Source organism: Pelodiscus sinensis, chromosome 6, assembly GCF_052426305.1.
Source record: "Pelodiscus sinensis isolate ZL-2025 chromosome 6, ASM5242630v1, whole genome shotgun sequence".
NCBI lineage: Eukaryota > Metazoa > Chordata > Testudines > Trionychidae > Pelodiscus > Pelodiscus sinensis.
The window spans coordinates 98,149,372-98,169,856 of NC_143057.1; the positions used below are offsets into that span (position 1 = coordinate 98,149,372).

General features: G+C 41.4%; 2 protein-coding genes across 4 annotated transcripts in view; one reads left to right on the forward strand and one right to left on the reverse strand.

Moving 5' to 3' along the window:
* PLPP1 (phospholipid phosphatase 1) overlaps window positions 1-13,608 on the forward strand; it is a 165,462-nt gene extending 151,854 nt beyond the window's left edge. For all 3 annotated transcript variants that reach the window (XM_075932459.2, XM_089779391.1, XM_075932460.2), the window contains 2 exons: window positions 7,608-7,784; window positions 10,951-13,608. In XM_075932459.2, coding sequence (XP_075788574.1) covers window positions 7,608-7,784; window positions 10,951-11,079 — 306 coding nt within the window. In that variant the 3' untranslated portion in view covers window positions 11,080-13,608. The remainder of the gene's footprint in view (window positions 1-7,607; window positions 7,785-10,950) is intronic.
* The window catches only part of MTREX (Mtr4 exosome RNA helicase), a 98,580-nt gene continuing 89,389 nt past the window's right edge, over window positions 11,295-20,485 (reverse strand). The window contains exons 26-27 of the mRNA XM_075932456.2: window positions 12,495-12,599; window positions 11,295-11,575 (exon numbers count right to left, since the gene is read on the reverse strand). Of these exons, the coding sequence (XP_075788571.1) occupies window positions 11,523-11,575; window positions 12,495-12,599 (158 nt within the window). The 3' untranslated portion in view covers window positions 11,295-11,522. The remainder of the gene's footprint in view (window positions 11,576-12,494; window positions 12,600-20,485) is intronic.

The following is a 20,485-nucleotide window of genomic DNA, read 5'->3' on the forward strand; positions in this document are numbered from 1 at the left end:
TTAATAGCTTGAAGGCTATCTTCCATGTTCCATGGCTATGGAACAACCTTCCCAAGAAATCTGTAGAAACTTATTGCTGAACTGGAGGAAATACTATAGTAGCAAATAATTCTGTGTGCAGGGATATTGACTGGAGGAGATTAATAGAAATTACCTATCTGGATTTTCCCTCTTTTGAAGAAAGAGCGTTGATTTTTAAAAAATCAAAGATTCACTTTCCATATTTCCTTTTTCCTTTTAAATTACATTTTGTATGGAAGCAGTAAACCTCTTGAAAACTGACACATGAAATAACGGACAGGTGAAATGCATGGTGTGTTGTTTTGTTTCAAAGCAATTGCAGAATACCTGATCTGCAGGTATTTTGCTGACTCTAATTTAATGTTTGCAAAGGGCTTTGAGGAGTACCATAGAAGCAAGAAGTATTATAAGCTTGCTTTTAAATACATGACCTGATTTTAGTAGTCTTTAAGATGCTGCTAGGCTATTTGTTGGTTTTAGCAGAGTTAGCCTTAAGTGGCCAAGAAAGAGCATTGTGTCCTAAGGGCAGGGTTGTAAGGCAGCTAGGTGAATAGAATGGTTAATTATTTCAAATAACATTTGTATACTAAACTAAAGTTGTTATATTTTTCTTCCTTTTTTGGTTTTATGAAGTAATTGTACTTATGTCCTGAAATGGGAATGTCTTAGTCTTTTGAAAAGTATTTTTCTCAAAGGATTTCTGAACTTTCTTCCCTAGAACTACAGAATTCCATCTCAGCATTTTTTTGCTCTGTGGGAAATAGAAGTCACTACATCTTAAAATAAACTTCATAAATACCTAATTATTGTTAAAGTTTCCCCCCTCTCTTTTAATGGGGAGAGGCAATTTTATTTTAACAGGAGTGAAAGATTCTCTAGTTGCAAAAACCTTTCCATTTGTGTCTGTGGCTTCTGAAAAAAAACTGAGTGGCTGTTTTTTCAGCTCCTATGTTGTATTTTTAGAAATGCAGTATTGGACCATAGGCTGGGAGGAAATTTGTGTTCAGGATGTGTGGTATAAAGCCCATACTTTCATTATAGGGTAAGCATTAAGTGAAAAATAGCTAAAAATTCTTTAATCATACTCTATGAAAACTTCTTCTATAAAATACATCTGTATCTCAGCCTTGTAAATTAAAAACACCATAGGGAGCTGACCACCGTTAATGGCACTTACCCTTTGAAAGGTAACTTCATAATGACAGTTTATACAGGGATAGAGGACAGCAAGAGAGGGAGGATAGAAAATCAACACTCATACATGCCATTTGTGCTTCCCCCTTTATAAATGTTTAATTCTGAAATTGTCTGTTTCCAATTATGCAGGAAACCTTTCACTGCACTTCAATGAAAACACAGCAAAGGGGGCTGGTTTCAATCCTGTTCCCATTTGAAGACTTTTTCGCCAATGACTTCTCAAATAAGAACAGTATTGGGCCCTAAATAAATAAAATGGAATATGCCATATGCATATACAGATATACTCCACATGTCGAACCTGTATTTTTTTTATAATGTATCTTATGTTACGATAACTCCGAATGTAAGAGAATTTACACCTACAAGTACCTATAGAATACACATTTTATCTGGAGCTGACAACTTTTACAGACCTATACATTTATGAGACTGTTGTAGGAGAAGTTGTATTCCTTGTGAGACTATTATTTTACTGCACTAAAGCAGTGTCATTCATCTTTTTTTGAACTGTTCATGTCAACTCAGGTCTTTCTCTTCTTGCTTAATTCAGTTTTTAAGAGTGATTAGGGGGCAACCCTCATCCCCAAACCACTGGCTAACCATTAAATGTAAATCCAGTTAGATGCAACCTGATAAAAATAACATGGGAATTAACCACTGTAGCAGCTAGCTTATGAAAATAACCAGCGCAAGCACTTTTATCAGAAAATGCACTTGTGATAAACACATTTTAATATCTTTATTTGGTAAACGTGTAACTGCTGAAATTTTCAGCGCTTACATGTTTACATGCCTGGAGAGTGCCCCCACCATCCTGTACTGCTACCTCTGTATTAAAGGCCACACTATAGGGGGAGGGGAGGAAGAGGCCGGTGGCTCCCTGGGAGCTGGTGCTCACCAGGAGTCCGTTTAAAAACTGGCTCTTACCTGCCCCCACTCTGCTGCTGCCTCTGAAGGGAAGGGAGCTGTGTGTAACCATGATTAACTGATGAGCCCAGGCTTATCCATTAACCGTTTACATGTGTACACTATCAGGAAAACTGAAAGAATTGGGCTTGTTTAGTTTGGAAAAAAGAAGATTGAGAGGGGACATGATAGCAGTTTTCAGGTTTATAAAAGGGTGTCATAAGGAGGAGGGAGAAAACTTGTTCTTCCTGGCCTCTGAAGATAGAACAAGAAGCAAAGGGCTTAAACTGCAGCAAGGGAGGTTTAGTTTGGACATTAGGAAAAAGTTCCTAACTGTCAGGGTAGTCAAACACTGGAATAAATTGCCTAGGGAGGTTGTGGAATCTCCATCTCGGGAGATATTGAAGAGTAGGTTAGGTAAATGTCTATCAGGGATGGTCTAGACAGTACTGGGTCCTGCCATGAGGGCAGGGGACTGGACTCTATGACCTCTCGCGGTCCCTTCCAGCCCTAGTATTCTATGATTCTGTGATCCCTCTGAAGCAGCAGCAGCTGTTTTTCTTTGAAAGTAAATATAGCAGCAGATAGTCACAAAAATGCTTTGTGAGGTGACTGACTTGTTCCTCCTTCCCAGGTTGGGAACCTACTTTTAGACAAATGTGGGACTCTGTCACCTTTTGGCTGTGGCTTGTGGAAGAGCTCAGGTGTTTCTTGCACTTACTGTAAATGTCACTATTGAGAGTCTCTAGAATGTATGGATGTTAAAACAGTGGGTAATTGGGTAATCGTGTAACCAGTGAAAATCTCAAGAGATTACATGCTGTAGGCTCCCAGAGGGCAGAGGTAGCTGGCCTCACTTCCAGGGAGAAGAAGGCTGGGCTGGGCTTCAGGCTCTTCAGTAAAAGATTTATATTGCAGAGCTTGCAGTGTGGGGCCTGGGGTCATTGTGCAGAGGCTGCTGCCACCCTGCGCGACTAACTCTGTATCGGAGGCAGCAGTGTAGGATGGCAGGGGGCTTCTCAGGAGTGGGGCTGGGAACAGGGCTGGGAGTGCACTGGCTGCCGGCCCCACCCACAGGGACTATTGAATAATCACGTAACTGCTAAAATGTGATGTGGTTACATGATTGATTAAACAATCGCTATCTTCCATCCCTACTTCCACCTGCAGACTCACTCCCGCAGAGCTGGCTGCTGCCCTTGTGCTGCTGCCTCTGTTTCAGAGGTAACACAGTAACCCAGTGCTCCCCAACCTTTTGGGGCTGCTGGGCGCCCGGGGGCGGGGCCACTCACACACTGGGCACCGGGGGGTGGGCCTGTGCCCGGGCCTGGGGGCAGGGCCACCCATACGTTGCACTCCTGGGGCTGGCATTGGCGCTGCTCCTGTGCCATGTGCCCAGGGGCAGGGACGCCCGCGTGCTGCATGCTTGGGGCTGGCCCTGAACACTCAGCGGGTGCACAGAAATGGCCTGGCAGGCACCACTGCAGTAACCAATAAGCCCAGGCTTATCAGTTAACCATTTCAACAGTTATTTTGTTACATCTCTACTAGAATGAGTAAAATTTATGTACCTGTGTACCTCCTACTCATAATAGGATACCTCCAAATCTTGAACTGCTGTGGCTAGTAGTTACTTTTTTTAATGTGGAACTGACTGTTTAAATATAAAACCTGGCTTTCTGGTTTGCCAGCTGTCTGTTATGTAGAAAAGGACCAATGTTTTGCTATGTCCTGTTTGAGGACTGTTCAAAGACAGCATTTGACCGTTAGTTCAACTTTCTGAAGGCTCTTACCATCTCTATTAATCTGCACCAGGATCTCTGAAAACACTTTGCTAGTATAGACCACTTCTTTGAGGAAATCATGTCAGTCCCATTCATGATCACATAGACCATTTCCCTCCAATTCATAACAGTAGAATATCCTTCTGCCAATTAAGTGTTTTTCTATGTAAGTAATTGATATCAAGTATAAGTAGGTGTATTTAGGGGTCTTGAGCAGCAGGGGGGAAAGAGAGTGAGCACTGAATGATCACTCAACTCTCTGCAAACCCTTGTGTGTTCTGTGGCCCACGGAGAACCACTGAATATATCCTACTGTGAAAGCTGAGCTAACATAAACTACGGCCCTGAGTGAAGATGAAGACCACAGAAATATACCAGGTGAAGGGTGAAAAGCTCAAATTATACTGTCTGTCAGTTAATATTAATAGTAGGAACATAATGGCATGCTCTGTGTTGGAATGAAGGCATGTTTTAAAACCAGTGTGCAGAATAAGCTGTGTCCTAAGAGGACCTGTCTGACATTTACAAAAGTATACTCTTATTAAACTTTAGCTTACAGTTGCGTCTTCTGGGACTGATTTCATCCTGATCCAGCCATGAGGGTAGAGGCGGGCGGTGGGGTGGGGGAGGGAAAGAGGAGTTGGTTCTGAAAAGGGTTGATCTTTTGATACTTTATAGCAGACTGAAAATGCCAACATGATGTAATAGTTACTTTGAAAAACCAATGGAACATTTGCCAAATATTTAACTTGGGAAAGTAGTGTCTGTGAATGTACAGTGTGCACACTGTACATGTATTTACACAATAAACGTCATGGTTCTAACAGATTCACATGGTTTTTGAAGTTGACTGTAGAAACATTGACTGTAGCTTGTTTGCATATCATCATGGGTAACACATGACTCCTGTGTGACTCAATTGATAGCACATCAGCTTCTGGATGCCAAGATTGTGAATTTAGTGTCTCAAAACTGCAGCAGCAAACAGCTTAAATCTTGGTGTAAGACTTGATCACCTATCCCAGCTACATTAGCTCTGTCTTCCATAGCTTTTGTAGATATTAGGAAGATATCAGTGTGCTTTTTATGTGATTACTTTTACATCCCTAATCTATTTAGTTGAATAATTGACTACATGCATTTCTTCCTGCTGCCTCTGTATCATTGGGGTGGGAAGCAGGAGCCGGTGTTTGGGGGAGCTGGCTTAAAAGCATTCCTCCCCCCCCAGGGCATCATCTCCACGATGCAGGAGGGTTAGTTCCCAGGATCTGTGCAAGCTGGGCCTACTTCGCCCTGACTCATGCCTTCCCCCAGGAGCTAACCCCACTGTGGTTCTGCAGTTTAAATGTAGTAGGAGCTGGAAATTCCATAGACTACTCGATGAGCTAATAATTGCAATGTAACATCCCTAAATTGGATTTCAGTATCATAGACTGTTTGAGTTACTGGTGAAATCCAACTGGGTGCTGGTCAGTAGCAAACACTATTCAAAAACAACATTGCTGCTATTAAATATACTGTAAAATAATTTCAATTTCCTGTGTTCAGAAGAAACTTGGTAAAATCTTGTGAACACTAGACACAAAACACAGTTCAGAACAACTGAGGTGAAGTGAGTTTTGCTTAAAACAGTATAAATGAAAAGTTATTCTGTAAACTTGCGTGGTGTATATCAAATACTAATCTTCATAACATGTTCATCTTGCTTATATCCAGTACAAGATTTCTTAGGTGCATCCAGGGCATTGGAATTCTCAGCTGTATATCAGATGGACTGAGGAAAAGCTCCTCTTGAGATGGAGCATGTCTCCATACTGGAGATAGCACACTGTGATACAGAGGTAGTGTCTTGTGTGGGTTATAAAAGACCTTATGACCGGTGTTTTGTACTCACTTCAAAAGGCGAAAGTTCTGTGGGGAACATTGGGCCAGTGGGGGACTCAAGCAGTTCCCCACGGGCCTCCGGCTCCCTGTAGCATTTCAAAGCAGCAGTGCCACATGGAGCCCAGGATGTGGCCTGGGTTCCATGCTGCTGCTTTGAAGCACTCTGTCCCCTCCCCTCACTCCCTTCCTGCCTCTTTCTGATTAAGGCATCGGGCTGGGGGAAGCAACTAGTAGACTATTGTGTCACTATCCGATAAGCATTTGCTTATTGGAAAGTTGACTAGTTGTTCACATCCCTAGTTTTCAGGAGGGAGCATGAAAGCTGTGGTGGAAGGACAGGATGATAGGAAGTGAGAAAGTTCAATTATGTTTAAAATAGTTCATACCCTGTCTGAGCATAATAAACTTTAATACAAATCTAGTCAACCTTTTTCCTTGAGGGGGAGTTGTCACATTCTGTAGAATAAAACATCAGCTAATATCCAAGGCAATAATTTAGAGCCAAGGCAGGTTAAAATGCAGTTCAGTTCTGGGTTTTGGCTCCTATCACTCTTCATATGTATTTATTTATCATCACGTCTGGCCCCTGAATGTGTGAGGGGGTTGTTTAAAAAACTTTGTTAAAGCAGCAGAATGAAGTGAGGTGGCCATTTCATCAAGAGGCAAAGAGAGAAGGGTGGGGGGGAGGAAAAAGAGGTCTCACGCTTTAGTTCTTCCCACCCCCACACAAAAATAACTTTCCAATATTCCAAGATGTTTTGGGTGCAGCCTGTAGAATAACTGTTTACCTGTATTTACACTCACTCAAGTTAGAGGTGACTAAATTATTTAAAAAACTAACCATGAATAGCCCTTCTTAAAGACTAACAAAACATGTAGATAGTTTCATAAGCTTTCTTGGACACAGCCCACTTCAGATGACAAGTTTAAATTATTTAAACTATGGTCAAAACAACTCAAACACATTTGTAGTTTTGATGACAGCTGATGAATGTTGGTGTCCTTGTTACATTGTAATAGCTAAATTAACTTTCTCTTTGGCTGTATTTTTCCAGTAGAACAAACAAGTGCTGATGTGCAGAGATACTTACTTGCTGATGTATAGTTGTACTGCTGGAAATTAAGTGTAGCCATGTCCTGAATTACTGGCTGTATTAGCACCAGAGTTATTGCAATTGTGTAGGCAATTCAAAGGCCTGTTTACTTCTACTTATAGGATCATTGTATAACTATTTATTCTGTACTCATGTTGTCTCTTAGAGTAAGAAAAGTGTTCGAAATCCTGTAAAATGTGTCACATTTTAATACCTTAAGAAGATGGCTTAGCAAGGGACAGAGCTGGCTAACTTTAATCAGTTAACTTTAATCGATCTAATCTAATCTCCTTTGTTCCCTGGAATCCTTGTTCGCTCCTTAGATGGTGTTAGTCTAGCACTAGCAGCTTATGGTTTTGAAAGCAATGCTAATGCACCGTATTCCTTTACGCAACATCATAAACCACGGGTGGGGAATAGCATAACTATGCACATCAAGACTATATTTGAATTCACACTGAAATCTCTGCATTCATATCCTACTGAGCAGTTGGGTTTGTACAATAGAGTAATATAGACTGGACTTGGTATTTCAGAATTGTTCTATGATTTCAAACTAACTTAACATTCAGAACTATGGATCACATTATGCTTCTGAACTGTGAATACTGAATCCTGTAACTTCTGATTAAACTTGAGTAATCTGAGCCCTAAGCTGAGCAGTTCTAAATGAAAATTGCATTGGAGGTGCATCATAACAACTTTTCCTCTCTTTCAGCTATATCTGCAGGCCAGAATGAAAGGAGATTGGGCAAGACTTGTGCGTCCTACCACACAATTTGGTCTCATTGCAGCATCTGTATACGTGGGTCTCTCCCGGGTTTCTGATTACAAACATCACTGGAGTGATGTGTTGACTGGACTCCTTCAGGGAGCGGTGGTAGCTGTGCTCATTGTAAGTATTAGTTCACTGAGACAGAATCAAAGTAGGTTGTTCACCATAGGTGGCAAGCAAAGGGTCCCTTCACGGGAAAGCGTATAGAGCTTCCCGGTGCTCTGAAATGCAGTGGTGTTAAGGTGAGGAATAGAAAAAAATTGTACAGAATTAATCACATTATTACCCCATAGAATACAGAAGCCCAAGTCATGGACTGGGAACTCAACTCTGTTTGGTTTAAGAGGGATATGGACAGTACAATACCTAAGAGATTGAGGTATGGGGGAGAGCATGAAGGTATGCGTTTAAAATCTAGCAACTGGGCAATGAAGGATGGTGCATGGCTAGATTCAGGGCAAGACTTGTCAGCCCTAGGAGTGAGGGGCAGGTAGGGGAGAATAGGTAGTGGAAGCCTTTGAAAATGAAGACAAGTAACTTGTTACAGGAGGTATATAAAAAGGGGAATCAAAGCTAAAAACAACAGGTTAGGAAAGCTATTTTTGTAGCAGCATTCCTAATTGTGTGCAGCAAAACTGTATTTGTTAAGAACAGAAGGAAAGGATGTTCCTGTAATTGACATGAGACTTAGCTGCATGGAGGTTTAGGAGACTTACAGCTTCTCCTAAACCTCCATGCAGCTATCTTAGAGCTTATGTAGAAAAAAAAAATCTGCAAGATAAAACACAGCCTGGGTATCCAGACAGAAGTTACAGTGGAAGGGAATGCCAAGTTATGGGTCTGACAGGATGGTGGCAGTGTCCTATGCTTGGTTGAGGAACAAAGAGCAGGAGAGGAAAATCAAAGCTGCTAGCAAGATTGAGCTTGAGCCTGACAGTTCAATATCTATGAGGAGATGCGAGAGACAGATTTTAGCATGGATAGATGGCAGGCCTGGCAAAAAAAATATATATATATATATATAGATCTGAAACTTTCAGTACAGGTTGAACCTCCCTGATCTGGAACACTCTGGACTGGAGAAGTCCCAAATAAGGGAATTTGCCAGACCATGGAGGACGTCAGGTGTCGGGGCTATCCCAGGGTTCTCCTCCTGGCTGCTGTGGGAGAACTCAGAGACCTGACCTTCTTTTGGCCCACCTGCCTGGCTCTGTTCCCAGCCCCCAACACCATCCAGGGCAGCAGCTGCTCCCAGGTTTTCCCAGCTGGGTGGAAGCTACTCCTAGGGCTCCCTGTCCCCAGGTCACTGGCCTTGCAGGCTGCTATGAACCAGACCAGCTCCAACTGTTCTCAATCTTTGCAGCCAGGGCTCTCTGATATAGTAACATCTGTGGTCCTGCTGGAACTCAGATGCTGCTGGGAGAGTCCCAGATGAGGTTCAACCTGTACAGCTGGTCCCCAAGTTGAGAGTGGTCAATTTACAACAGTTCGCATTTATGACCAAAACTCCCATTGAGCGGTCATAAAGGTGGTTCTCGGGTTACAAATGTGACCCGCGCTTATGAACAGCATGGTTGCAATGTAACTCAATGGGGTCTGAGTAACGAACATTGAGTTACAGCCAAGTGTTTGGTCCATAACTCTAGGAGAGGCTGTATAGGGATGATAGCTGAATTGGTGCCTGTGGCTTAGATTACCCAGAAATACAATGTGAAGGTGGTGACCAGTCCCTGTGAAAACCAACAAAGTTGGGGGTAGAGGAAATGAGGAAGGTCCTCTGAAGGACATACAGATGAAAGCACAATTTTGAGAGGTAAGAGGAGAAGCAGGAAAAGACATAAGGAAGTCAAGAGGACAGTATTACAAGAAGAGTACAGTTAGTGTCAAACACAGCTGCCAGGTCAAGGATGAGGGTAGAGTACTGCTGTAGACACATGGCTAGGAAAGCGTCATTAGAAACAGAGTGGTTTTGGGGAGTGCAAGGGGGGAAAAGCTGAACTGCAGGGAATCTAAGATTGAATTGGAGGTGAGGAACGTCAACGTTGGTAACTGGTGTGGTCAATGAGCTTAGGGATTAAAAGACAAACTTGTAAGTGGAGACAAGGCTGGGTTTAAGGTGGAAAAGATTAAAACAGATTTTTTTAAGAGGGGAAGGAGCCAAAGAAGAGCTGTTATAAGAGATGAGATTAAGGGCCCAAAGGAGACCAAGATCTGGGATGGGGTCATTTAGGGCAAGTGGAGAGGTTAAGAGAAGGCAGAAAAGAAAGCTCATGGAGTCCTAAACTAGCATTTTGAAAAGCCTCCTCTTTCGAAAGAGCCCTTCTTCCTTAAGACAGGGCTTCTGAAGGAGCGTGTCTGCTCTTCCACAAAAAAAGCAGAAGAGCAGATGTGTTCCCTGGACTCAGCAGAGTTTTTCCAGGATACCTCTGGTATCCTGGAAAAATCCCGTAGTGTAGACATAGCCTCAACCAACTCTGGTTCCATGGACTTAGTTAAACCACTGAACTGTTTGAAAGCACTGGCTATTTAAAAACTGGCTGTAACTATGTACTGCTTAATATTTTATTCAGCAAATAAGAGCACATTACCAGAGGTTGAGAGTGTGCTGATGGACCTCTGAATATTTTGTTCTGCTTCAGTTCAGTGCATAGTACATAAATGGTAAAGTTAACCACAGACATTCCTACAGAAGCTTTTACATTTTAAAATTAGAATGTTTTATAACAATTTCCAGCTTATTTAAATATGGAATGCTTGTAGTGTTTGAAACTACTTTCCAAGCCCCAGTTGTAGGATGAAGTACAAGCACCTAAATGAATATACATAACTTCTACCTTCAAAATAACCACTTACAGGGAAGGTTTTAGTGATTCTCCAGAAACTAGTGCTTGACTGTGTTTATCAATCTTAAAACTGAAGTCCCAGCCAATTAATGGAGTTGACTGAGCCAAAGTTTTTTCATTATTAAATGAATAGCATGTCACTTTTCTGTTGCATCCAAAAATACCATAATGAAATATTTAGTTGTAGATTTGACAGGTTTTCCGGTAATTGAGCAGAGCTTTAATGTAAGTAGCTCTTGTAGTCACTATTCTGCACAGAACCAGTTAAATTAGTGCCATGCCTGTACATAAGACCAATCAAAGAGCTTACAAGGTACAACTACCTCCTTAATGGTGGATAGGTTAGGGTACAATCAGTAAGAGGTAGGTTTTAGAGGATTCTAGTGCTCAAGAGGACAGAAGTGCCAAATACAGATTCTAATACTGTAAACTTGTTCACTTAGGTTGTATACGTATCAGATTTTTTCAAAGTGAAAGGCTGTACATTTAAACCAAATGAAGAAGATTCACATACAACTCTACATGAAACACCAACAAATGGAAATCACTATGGCAGTAATCACCAACCATGAAGAATTGTTGAGCATGATCCTGTGAAGCCTCCTGCTTTCTAAAAGGAAAAAAAAATAATTTGTCTCCTCAAGCATGTAAAATAAATGCCTTTAAGGGACTGCTGCTGCTATACCTCTTGGATGCTCACTTTAAATGTATATAGTAACATTTAACACCATTGTGTATATCTAATAGCTTTAAAAATCTTTTTAAAATTCTATTGGTTCAAGCTTACTGCTTATAAAACAAACAATTTTTTATTAAAATAACATGGCAACACTTATGTACAAACAGCAGTGTGTATGTAATATACTTTGCTAGAATGCTTCTTGTTTAAATAAATGTCTGTGTGGAGGGTGAAGATGGCAAATTGGTCTGACACTATCAGTCTAAAATTATTCTGCTCGATGAGCAAATCTCATATTGCTCCCAATCCATACTTGGCTTCCAGAAAGCAGATTTCTTATAGGTAGAGGCTTGCAGCAAACACTATGTCTCTCTTGATTTTGGTAATTCCTATTAAAAAGAAAACAGGTGTCATAAGTTGTGTGTACCTAGAACCTAAACCTTGCCACACTAGATAAGAGGGACTACTACAGGTACCAGCTGAGACCTAGACTGTGAATATAGAATTCCTAACTTTAAACTCATGAATAAAGAACAGTGAAGCTTTGCTTGGAAGGATAATGCATCTATTCTCCCAAAGGGTAGTTGCTGGCATCTTCCAAATAGTTCATTGAATCATAGAGCTGGAAAAGACCTCAGAAGGTCATCAAGTCCAGCCCTCTGCTCTAGGCAGAACCAATCCCAACTACGTCAACCCAGCCAGGGCTTTGTGAAGCTCAGACTTAAAAACCTCTAGGGATGGAGACTCCACTACTTCCCTAGGTAACCCATTCCAGTGCTTCACCACTCTTCTAGTGAAATAATTTTTCCTAATATCCAACCTGGACCTCTCCCACCGCAACTTGAGACCATTGCTCCTTGTTCTGCCATCTGTCACTACTGTGAACAGCCTTTCTCCATCCTCTTTGGAAGCTCCCTTCAGGAAGTTGAAGGCTGCTATCAAATCCCCCCCACCCCCCTCTCTTCTATTCTGCAGACTAAACAGACCCAACTCCCTCAGCCTCTCCTTATAGGTCATATGCTCCAGCCCCCTAATCATTTTGGTTGCCCTCCTCTTGACCCTCTCCAATGCGTCCACATCCTTATGTAAAGATAGCTTTTACTTCTTCTGCAAATAAACTCTCTAAAGTCAAGATGAACCTCTCCAAATTGAAGCACAGATTCCTCTCTATATAAAGAATCAAGTTGACAATGTGTGTCCCAATTTAGCACTTTTGGTAATTTAAAAGGGAAGAGCATAGCTTGAAACTTTACTTGATGAAATGGATTTAGTTCATAGGTACAAACTTTCACCATTCTAGTTACATACCTTCTGCAAACTTATTTTCCAGCTCTGTGTTTCCAATGGCCTTTGCTGCCTGACACATCTGTCGAAGCAATTCTTCTAGCCTCCTCATGCAACGAATTATGCTACCTAGATAAAAATAAGCCTTTTAATTTTAGTCACTTCAATTAGTAACCACAAGAAAGCTGACTAAATTCTTTACATTAAATTCTTTGCATGACATGTCATTAGTTATAGGATGCAGCATCAGGCCTACTTCCTTAAAAGGTATCTTTCACAAAGTACATGAAGACAGTTAATGGTGTAAAACTGGAATTCTTACAAATTTAAAGCACTCAAGTTCTAACTTTTTCCCCCTACTGTGCAACTTTCATTTCTAGTTATTAAGTGTATTGGCCATAAGACCTAATTTTGCACCTGAAATATCAGTATTTCTCAATACTGGTCAAGAGTTTTAGAAAGCCCATTTATTGAACAAGAAATTGGCTTGTTTTACACAGGTACAATAGCTACAGACTCTCAAAATACCATTCTACTCCCACCATAGCTATGCACTCATATGCCTTGACAAAAATCACTATGTGCATCCGTATGACCATATTCTTCACTGCCATTATGTCTACTACAGCAATAGTAATTCCTGTGAGGAGACAGTATCTGTAAAAACAGTTGCAGCTAGTGCATGTTAAAAGCCATATAGAATCAATTACTGAGATAAAGCACAAGTCCAAAAGAAATGAACCATCAGCAGTTCTCCTGAGCACAGCCATGCTGCATTTGGCAAGCACTAACGCAGTATTCTGGACATTCCTGCTACAATTTGTTTACAGGAAGATAATTCCACCCAGTGCCAGCTTAAACAGATATGTTTCATTTTAGCTAGGATGTTGCAGGCAGGCTTTTTATACATGCAAAACAAAGTTGTACTTTGCAGCCCGTTATTCATAACCCTACCACCTTCCTCTTACAAATATAATTCAATCAAGCTATAAGGCTACATCAGGCCTGAACAACGCGGAAAGCAGCGAGGGCCATATTACTCCAAAGAAAACAGCTGTGGGCCGCAAGTAGGTATGCGCTCCCAAAAAAATACCAAACATGCGGGCTAAATATTTTTGTCGAGCCTCCCCCCCCCCCCCCCCCAAAAAAAAACCACCCACCACCATGCATGTTTCCACATGGCCCCCTGACATTTGTCTCTCCTGCACCCTGCCCCTTGGTGCCTTCCCCTTTCTCCTTACCTGCCCTCCTCCCCTCAGCATAAACCCCTTCCCCTTCCCGTACCTGGCTTCTCGCTTCCAGGTTGGGGGGCTGCTGGAGCCTTTTTGAATCCGGCGGTCGCTGGCCGTGATGTCACCTCGCCACATCACACCAGCATCCTGGCATCCCGCTCTCTGTCTCATGCCACAGCTGCATGCAGGCAGCCCGGCAGCAAGAATCACTGCACTTTCCCCTCCCCAGAAGCACTCGGCTCCTCCGCCCAACCAGCAGATCAGATGGGGCCATGCCGCCCGTAGTTGGCACGGGCCACACAGTGAACCCCTGCGGGGCCGCATGTTGTGCAGGCCTGGGCTGCGTCTACACTGCAGGCTTTTTGCGTAAGAACAGCTGTTCTTGCGCCAGTAAATTTACAGTGAAGTGCTGGGCCAGAGGGCTTCCTGAGCAAGTTATTCTTCTCCCCACAAGGAATAAGCCCTCTTGTGCAAGAAGGCAGTGTGGAAGGGCAACGGGTTTCTTGTGCAAGAAACCCCTATGGCTAAAATGGCTATCAGAGCTTTCTTGCGCAAAACAGTTCTTGTACAAGAAGCCTGCAGTGTAGACATAGCCTAAATGTTTGAACAGATTATTGCCAGGCTGGTGATCTCTTCAATTCAGCCCTCCTCCACCAGCTTGCAAGTATAAAACCCTGTCATAGCCACTTCACTTCTGATTGATAGGGACAGAGTTGATTTCTATTCAACCCTTCCCTCCCTCCCTCTCTCCCTTTAAAAAAACAAAACAAAGAAGAACAACAATGCTACTGCTTTTTAGCAAGAAACTTTCTTTGGGAATGGTGCAGAACACTCCAACCCAATTTTAGGAACAAATTCCTGTACTTAGAGGCTGTAGGCAACAGAAACATTATTGCAGTCATTGCATTCCCACAGCTGATGATAACTGCAGTGTAGGACAGAGGTATTTCAGATCTAATAAATCTTTTGTTCAAACACCAGCCAGGTTTCTACTGGAAAACTGCAAGTGTACCAGGGCCTATGGCTTGGTAGCAAGGAGCCAGTAGCTCAGATCTCTAGGGGTATGTCTACACTACCCTCCTAGTTCGAACTAGGAGGGTAATGTAGGCATACCGCACTTGCAAATGAAGCCCGGGATTTGGAACGAGGTGTACCGGTAGTTCGGAATAGGAATCCAAGTCCAAACTACCTAGTTCGAGCCCCGTGTAGCCGCGCTACACGGGGTTCGAACAACCGGGGATTTAAAAATGGCGGCTCCCCGCTTATGCAAATGAAGCCCAGGAAATTCAAACCCCGGGCTTCATTTGCAAGTGCGGTATGCCTACATTACCCCGCTAGTTCGAACTAGCGGGGTAGTGTAGACATACCCTAGTAGTCCTTGGGGAGTCTCTGCCCAATGACGGTCTGCATGACAAGGCTGTCAGACTTTGGAAATAGATCATTCAAACCTGACATTGTCAGTTCCATTTTTCCCCCTTTCTGTCCCCTGAAACAGTGTTTCAACTATTTCCATAATGATATTTTTGTCTCGTGGAAACTTTTCAGCAAAGTGGGTTTATTCCAATGGGGAATAAACCACAATTCTGAAAATCCAAAATTTCTTAGACCAAAAATCTTAACCAGCTCCAAAAGGGAGATTGTGTGCATGTTTTGTTTTGAACCCATTCTCTCTGTTAGTGTCCCTCATTACAACTTTTAGTGATGGGAGCTATGCTGTTTCATTAATTATAAAGCCTAGTTGTTTCTCCCAGGGATCCTGTCCTGGTGCCTTTGTCCAGAGCATAAAAATCTGGATCAGAATGTAATTATCTCCTACATAATCGGGAAGAACATGTCCACTAAGCTAGCCACTTGCTGTGAAGAAAAAGGGGAGGAAAAAGCAAGTTGTAGTACCCAAAATAATTTGGCAGCATTTTAACTTCGTATAACTTGCAGTGCAAGTTAGCACCATCCACATTAGGGATGTTAGATACTGTGTAACTGAATAATCATATAACCACATCAAATTTTAGTAGCTGCATGACTACTGGATAGTGCCCGGGGCGGGCCCAAGCAGCTGGTGTGCTCCCAGTCCCAACTCCGGGGGAGCCCCCTGCCACCCTGCACTGCTGCCACAGGGTGCAGAATGGCAGGTCCATGAGAGGCAGCAGTATGGGAGAGGGGAAAAAAGACAGGTGGAGCCCATGATCATGGGAAGCTGGCCCCCAAGCACCAGCTCCTGCCTGCTCTGCCTCCCACAGAGGCACCTCTCTGCTACTGCCTCTTCCACACTGAAAGTAACATGTAGTATGATGGGGTAGAATAGGAGCAACTAGAAAGTTTTGCATATAGGAAGGAGGGATTTGACACCCATGAGAGAGTGTGGAAATCTCAGGCCCCTGAGAACTCCATATATATCTTCCATTCCCCTTTGAATTGTGGGCAAGGGTAGAAGTGAGGACACAACATTCTGTGGAGCAGGGGGAACTTAAATCTGCACACTTTATTCATTCCTCATTAGTACAAAACACTAAATTCCCTAGTGTGCACTGACCTACTGCAAACATCTAGATGAGCCCTTCAGTGAAGACAAAAAAAACCAAACCAGCGTTCCTTATTATTCCTTTTCATATTCAGTTTAATAAAACCTTGTTTTAATTTACTTGAAACCACAGCGTCAATGTACCAAAGGCTTCAGTGTCACAATGCTACAGAAACTCAAGTGCTCTGTGTAAAGCTGCCATGTGGCACAAAAAGTCCACAATGCCTTATCTGGGTAAATCGTCAGATTCAGCATTTATTTTTAAACAATTCTGCAGAAACTGTCTGCTTTTACAAACATCCTTATGGGACGAATCATGCATCTTTACCATGAAAAGAGTCCTCATCCTATGAAAGGTAGACCCATAAGGTCAGAGGAAAAGTTTGCTGGTTCTGCCAATACAAAGTGATCAGAAGGCTAGGGTAGCCATAAAGTCAAATAGCTACACTCTGGGCTGCAACTCTGTTCCCATTTTCAGTCAGCAATCCTCTTTTCCAGAACATAGGCAGTATGTAACAAATGGAAAAATCCTATTTTTAATTCCCTTTATGTGGCCTATTCAGCCAAGAGTGAATAGGGAACAGGAAGAGCAGCTACTAGCTGAGAGTAGCTCTCAATTTCCATCATCTGTTTCCCTCCCTGTACCTCTAGAGCATATCTCCAAGGAATACAATTTCTTCCAATGGTCAGAAGGTAGTCTCAATAGGAGTAATCTGCTGAGTCCAGATGTACTGACTGCCAGGTTTTCTGTTGGTCACAGGAAACCTAGTTTAATAGGTTTTTGGCACTATACATCAGATTTCCAGCATAAATAGATGATTGCCAGGAATTCAGAGTAACTGAGCAAGAATGTGTCATTTTCCTTATTTCAAAGATTTCCCAACTTTATTAAACACAGTAACATTATGTAGGGGAGAAAAGTGCTAGCCAATACAGAGCTAGCCATAGTGCTGCTTGCAGGGCAGGCTAGGATACGTCATGTTCAGCATGTCACCTAATCATTATTAAAACACTGGTTCTTTAAATCAAAGACAGCTCAACAACGCCCCCAATTTTTCATCTTAAACTGATAAGATGCTGAGCACCATTCCTCCTCAACTGCTGCCTGCGTTGTCATAGTCAACATTATGCTGGCTAACTTCATTCTCCACAACCACAAGGAAATTTGGTGGTATATTTCCCCTAGAGAGCAGGGGAAATTCTGTTTTAATCCTTTTGCTTTGGAGAAACTTGCTGTCCCTTTGGCCATGTTTCCACTTGCTGTGCCAGAAATCGATCTTCTGGTGTGGCTCTAGTAAAGCTGAGGGCGCCCTCAGTCGGCGCTGGTGCTCCTCGCAGTTACAAATAGTAAAGGGAAGCTGATGGAACTGTTTGCTCCCACACACCTCTCACTGCGAAACGGTGCCAAACTTGGCTTAAGGTATGCAAACTCCGGCTACGTTATTAACATAGCTGGAGTTGCAGACCTTATGCTGACCTTCCAAGTCTTGTATAGATGTGCCTTATACATGCATGTAGATAAGTGCACGCTACAGAAGTGGAATCCTAGAGCAGGATAATGCAACTGTAGAAGCATCCCTTCTTCAAAGAAGAAAAGAGGAAGAGGAAGCTATTTTTGGATTGAGACCCAATTTCTTGAAGACACCTGAGGGTTGCTGCCTTCACTGAAAGTGTGTTACGCCATTTGAAAAGAGGCAAAGGAATCAGGAAAGTTCATGCTGCAAGCTTTTATATAATCATGAAGTCACATCAGGGACATAATGGCTCCCAACCCTCCTCAACCTCAGTGGAATCAAGAATTTGGGACAATCCAACTCCTTAAACTCTAGCTTTCAGACTCCTTGATAAACAAAGAACAAAACCCACCAAGGGCTATAGAATCAGCATTGTTTTCATAAGGACAAGATGTGGTAGTGTGGATACTCCTTGGCTGGAGGGTATTGAGTATTATAGTAAAGCACTAGCTTTGCTAGAGGTAAGGTCAACTTAATAAAAAGAGTTATCTGAGTACAAGTAGCATAAAAAGAGTCTGCAGCTGAGACCTGATGGATGCTTTTGCACACAGTACACTAAACTGTACCAGAAAGACATTAACTGTATGTGAACTTTCCCTCTATTGTGCTGAATCCTTGAATTGACAGGAGACAACAAGCTTCCCTTTACTGACATACATGTTTCATATCACAAAATGACATGACCCACTGGTGCTACAGACAAGCAATTGCCTTTTCCTTTGTTCTCCTCCACAGCCCAGAAAGTTAAAAATTGCCTACAGGTCTGTCTACACTAAACAGACCCCTAACAGGTAACCAAGCAAGGTTGCAAAACTTGTGACATACTTACACGTAGTACAGGGTGCGAATCATATTTGTTCTCTCCTTACCACTCAGTTAAGAGTTAGCAGTATGTCATTTAAGAATGTACAGAAATTAAGTTTTAGAATTCTTAGCCCAACTATTATTACTACTAATACCGTTGTTTCATATGGCAGAGGACAGACCAAAGTGCAATGTTTTACTTTGCTAATAACTTTCTGCTAGCAAACGACAAACTGCTAATGACCATACTAATGATAAGGAGCTTCTAAATCTTTGCCAGAGCCTCTGACATTATTTAAGTTTGTAGCCCTTTTTGGGTCTTATAGGGAGTAAAAATCTTTGACTGTTATCAAGAATTATTTTCTTAGAAAGCCTCTCCCAAACAAGTTTCCATCTGCAAATTTTAAGGCATTAAATAGAAAATGGAAAACAAAGAGCAAGAATACAAAATCATGCAGCTGTTTTGAAGGGGAACATCACTGGGAAAACAAATAGATGAGAACAGGAGAAGGAATAAATTCATCTCATTTTCCAAAGTTGCTGCACCTAGGAAACTACAAATATTTTAAGAGGATTTTCTGAAGATTAATATTTGTATGGCACTTTGCAAAGTTTTATTAACAGTTAATTCTCACTCAGCTCTTCACTCATTTTTCTTCCCATAAATTAAAGCTCAGATCATATTGCATCACAAAAAAGTAATAAAATATTAATAGCCTTAAAATGCTAAAGAGGAAGAAGTAAATTGTCACACTATAAAAGCATAACATTTTGCAGAACACCAAACAGAGCCAAGTAAGCAAAAAGTAAACAACTAACAAATCTTTTCTAGTGTTCCATTTTTAAAGGAAAATAGTTTTTGATAACCCGCATAGTTTTCTGGGCTGGCAACAGAACAAACAAAAAAATAAAATAGAAATTAATATGAGTAGAGATCACTAACTTTTGATAGCTGAGACTTCGGCATCAATTTAAAAGGTCAGAAAGAATTCCTTACTTTACAAAATACAAATTTCACATTTTGGGCTCTCCACTAAATCAAAACTGCATGCAGAGTTACCCAAAAGTGTCTTCAAGGGAAGAACTACATAACTACACTATTGCATTTTATTGTCAGTAAACAATACACAAATATTCCTGAGTGCATCTGACACTGAGCTGAATCGAACAGTCTATGGATTTGTTCATACAAGTCAAGTTCATTTGCATGTAATTTAAAAAATAAATATGAGAACTTAGACTTCCAGGAAAACAACTTTGTTCCTTTAGATGTCAAAATGAATCAACTTTGTTATGGAAATGAAAAGCTGATTTTACTATGGAAACACAATGAATTAGAAATCTCCCTGAACTTCTGTAATCATAGCTAAAATTAAATCAGGATATATTCATTAAAGCTCACTTCAGGAAAGAATCTTCCCTGTTCTAGGACATTTTTAAGATACCCTCCTAACTTCTTTTAAAAAATGCTTTCTCCTCTGATTTTTTTAATTTAGTAGGGGCTTAACTTCTACAAAACTAAAGTTGTGAAGCAAAAAAGTCTCCACTTTCCCTTTCATACTGTTTTGCTAGTCGTCATTAATTGATGTAACAAGACATAGCTTTTTTGAGGCAAGCATTTCTGCTTTGAAGAAGAAATTGAGCATTACAATTCTTGTAAGCATAACACAACTGCAATGTTTTGGATTTCTGTATTTTATAAAAGCTACTCTTTTTCGTTAAATGTATGTTTTTTTATTATCAAAGGATGAGACCCAAACCCCTTAAAGTATGTAAAGTTTCCAAATTACCAAAAACAGTTAAGTAGACTTAAAACGATTTATACACAAACTGGAAAATGTTTGTGGTTTTCTACAACAGAGAAAACAAATCTTGGAAAATATCTGGCTTAAGTAAGTTTATAGTTCTTTCAGAAGGATATTAAAAACTAGCTTTGGACCTTTC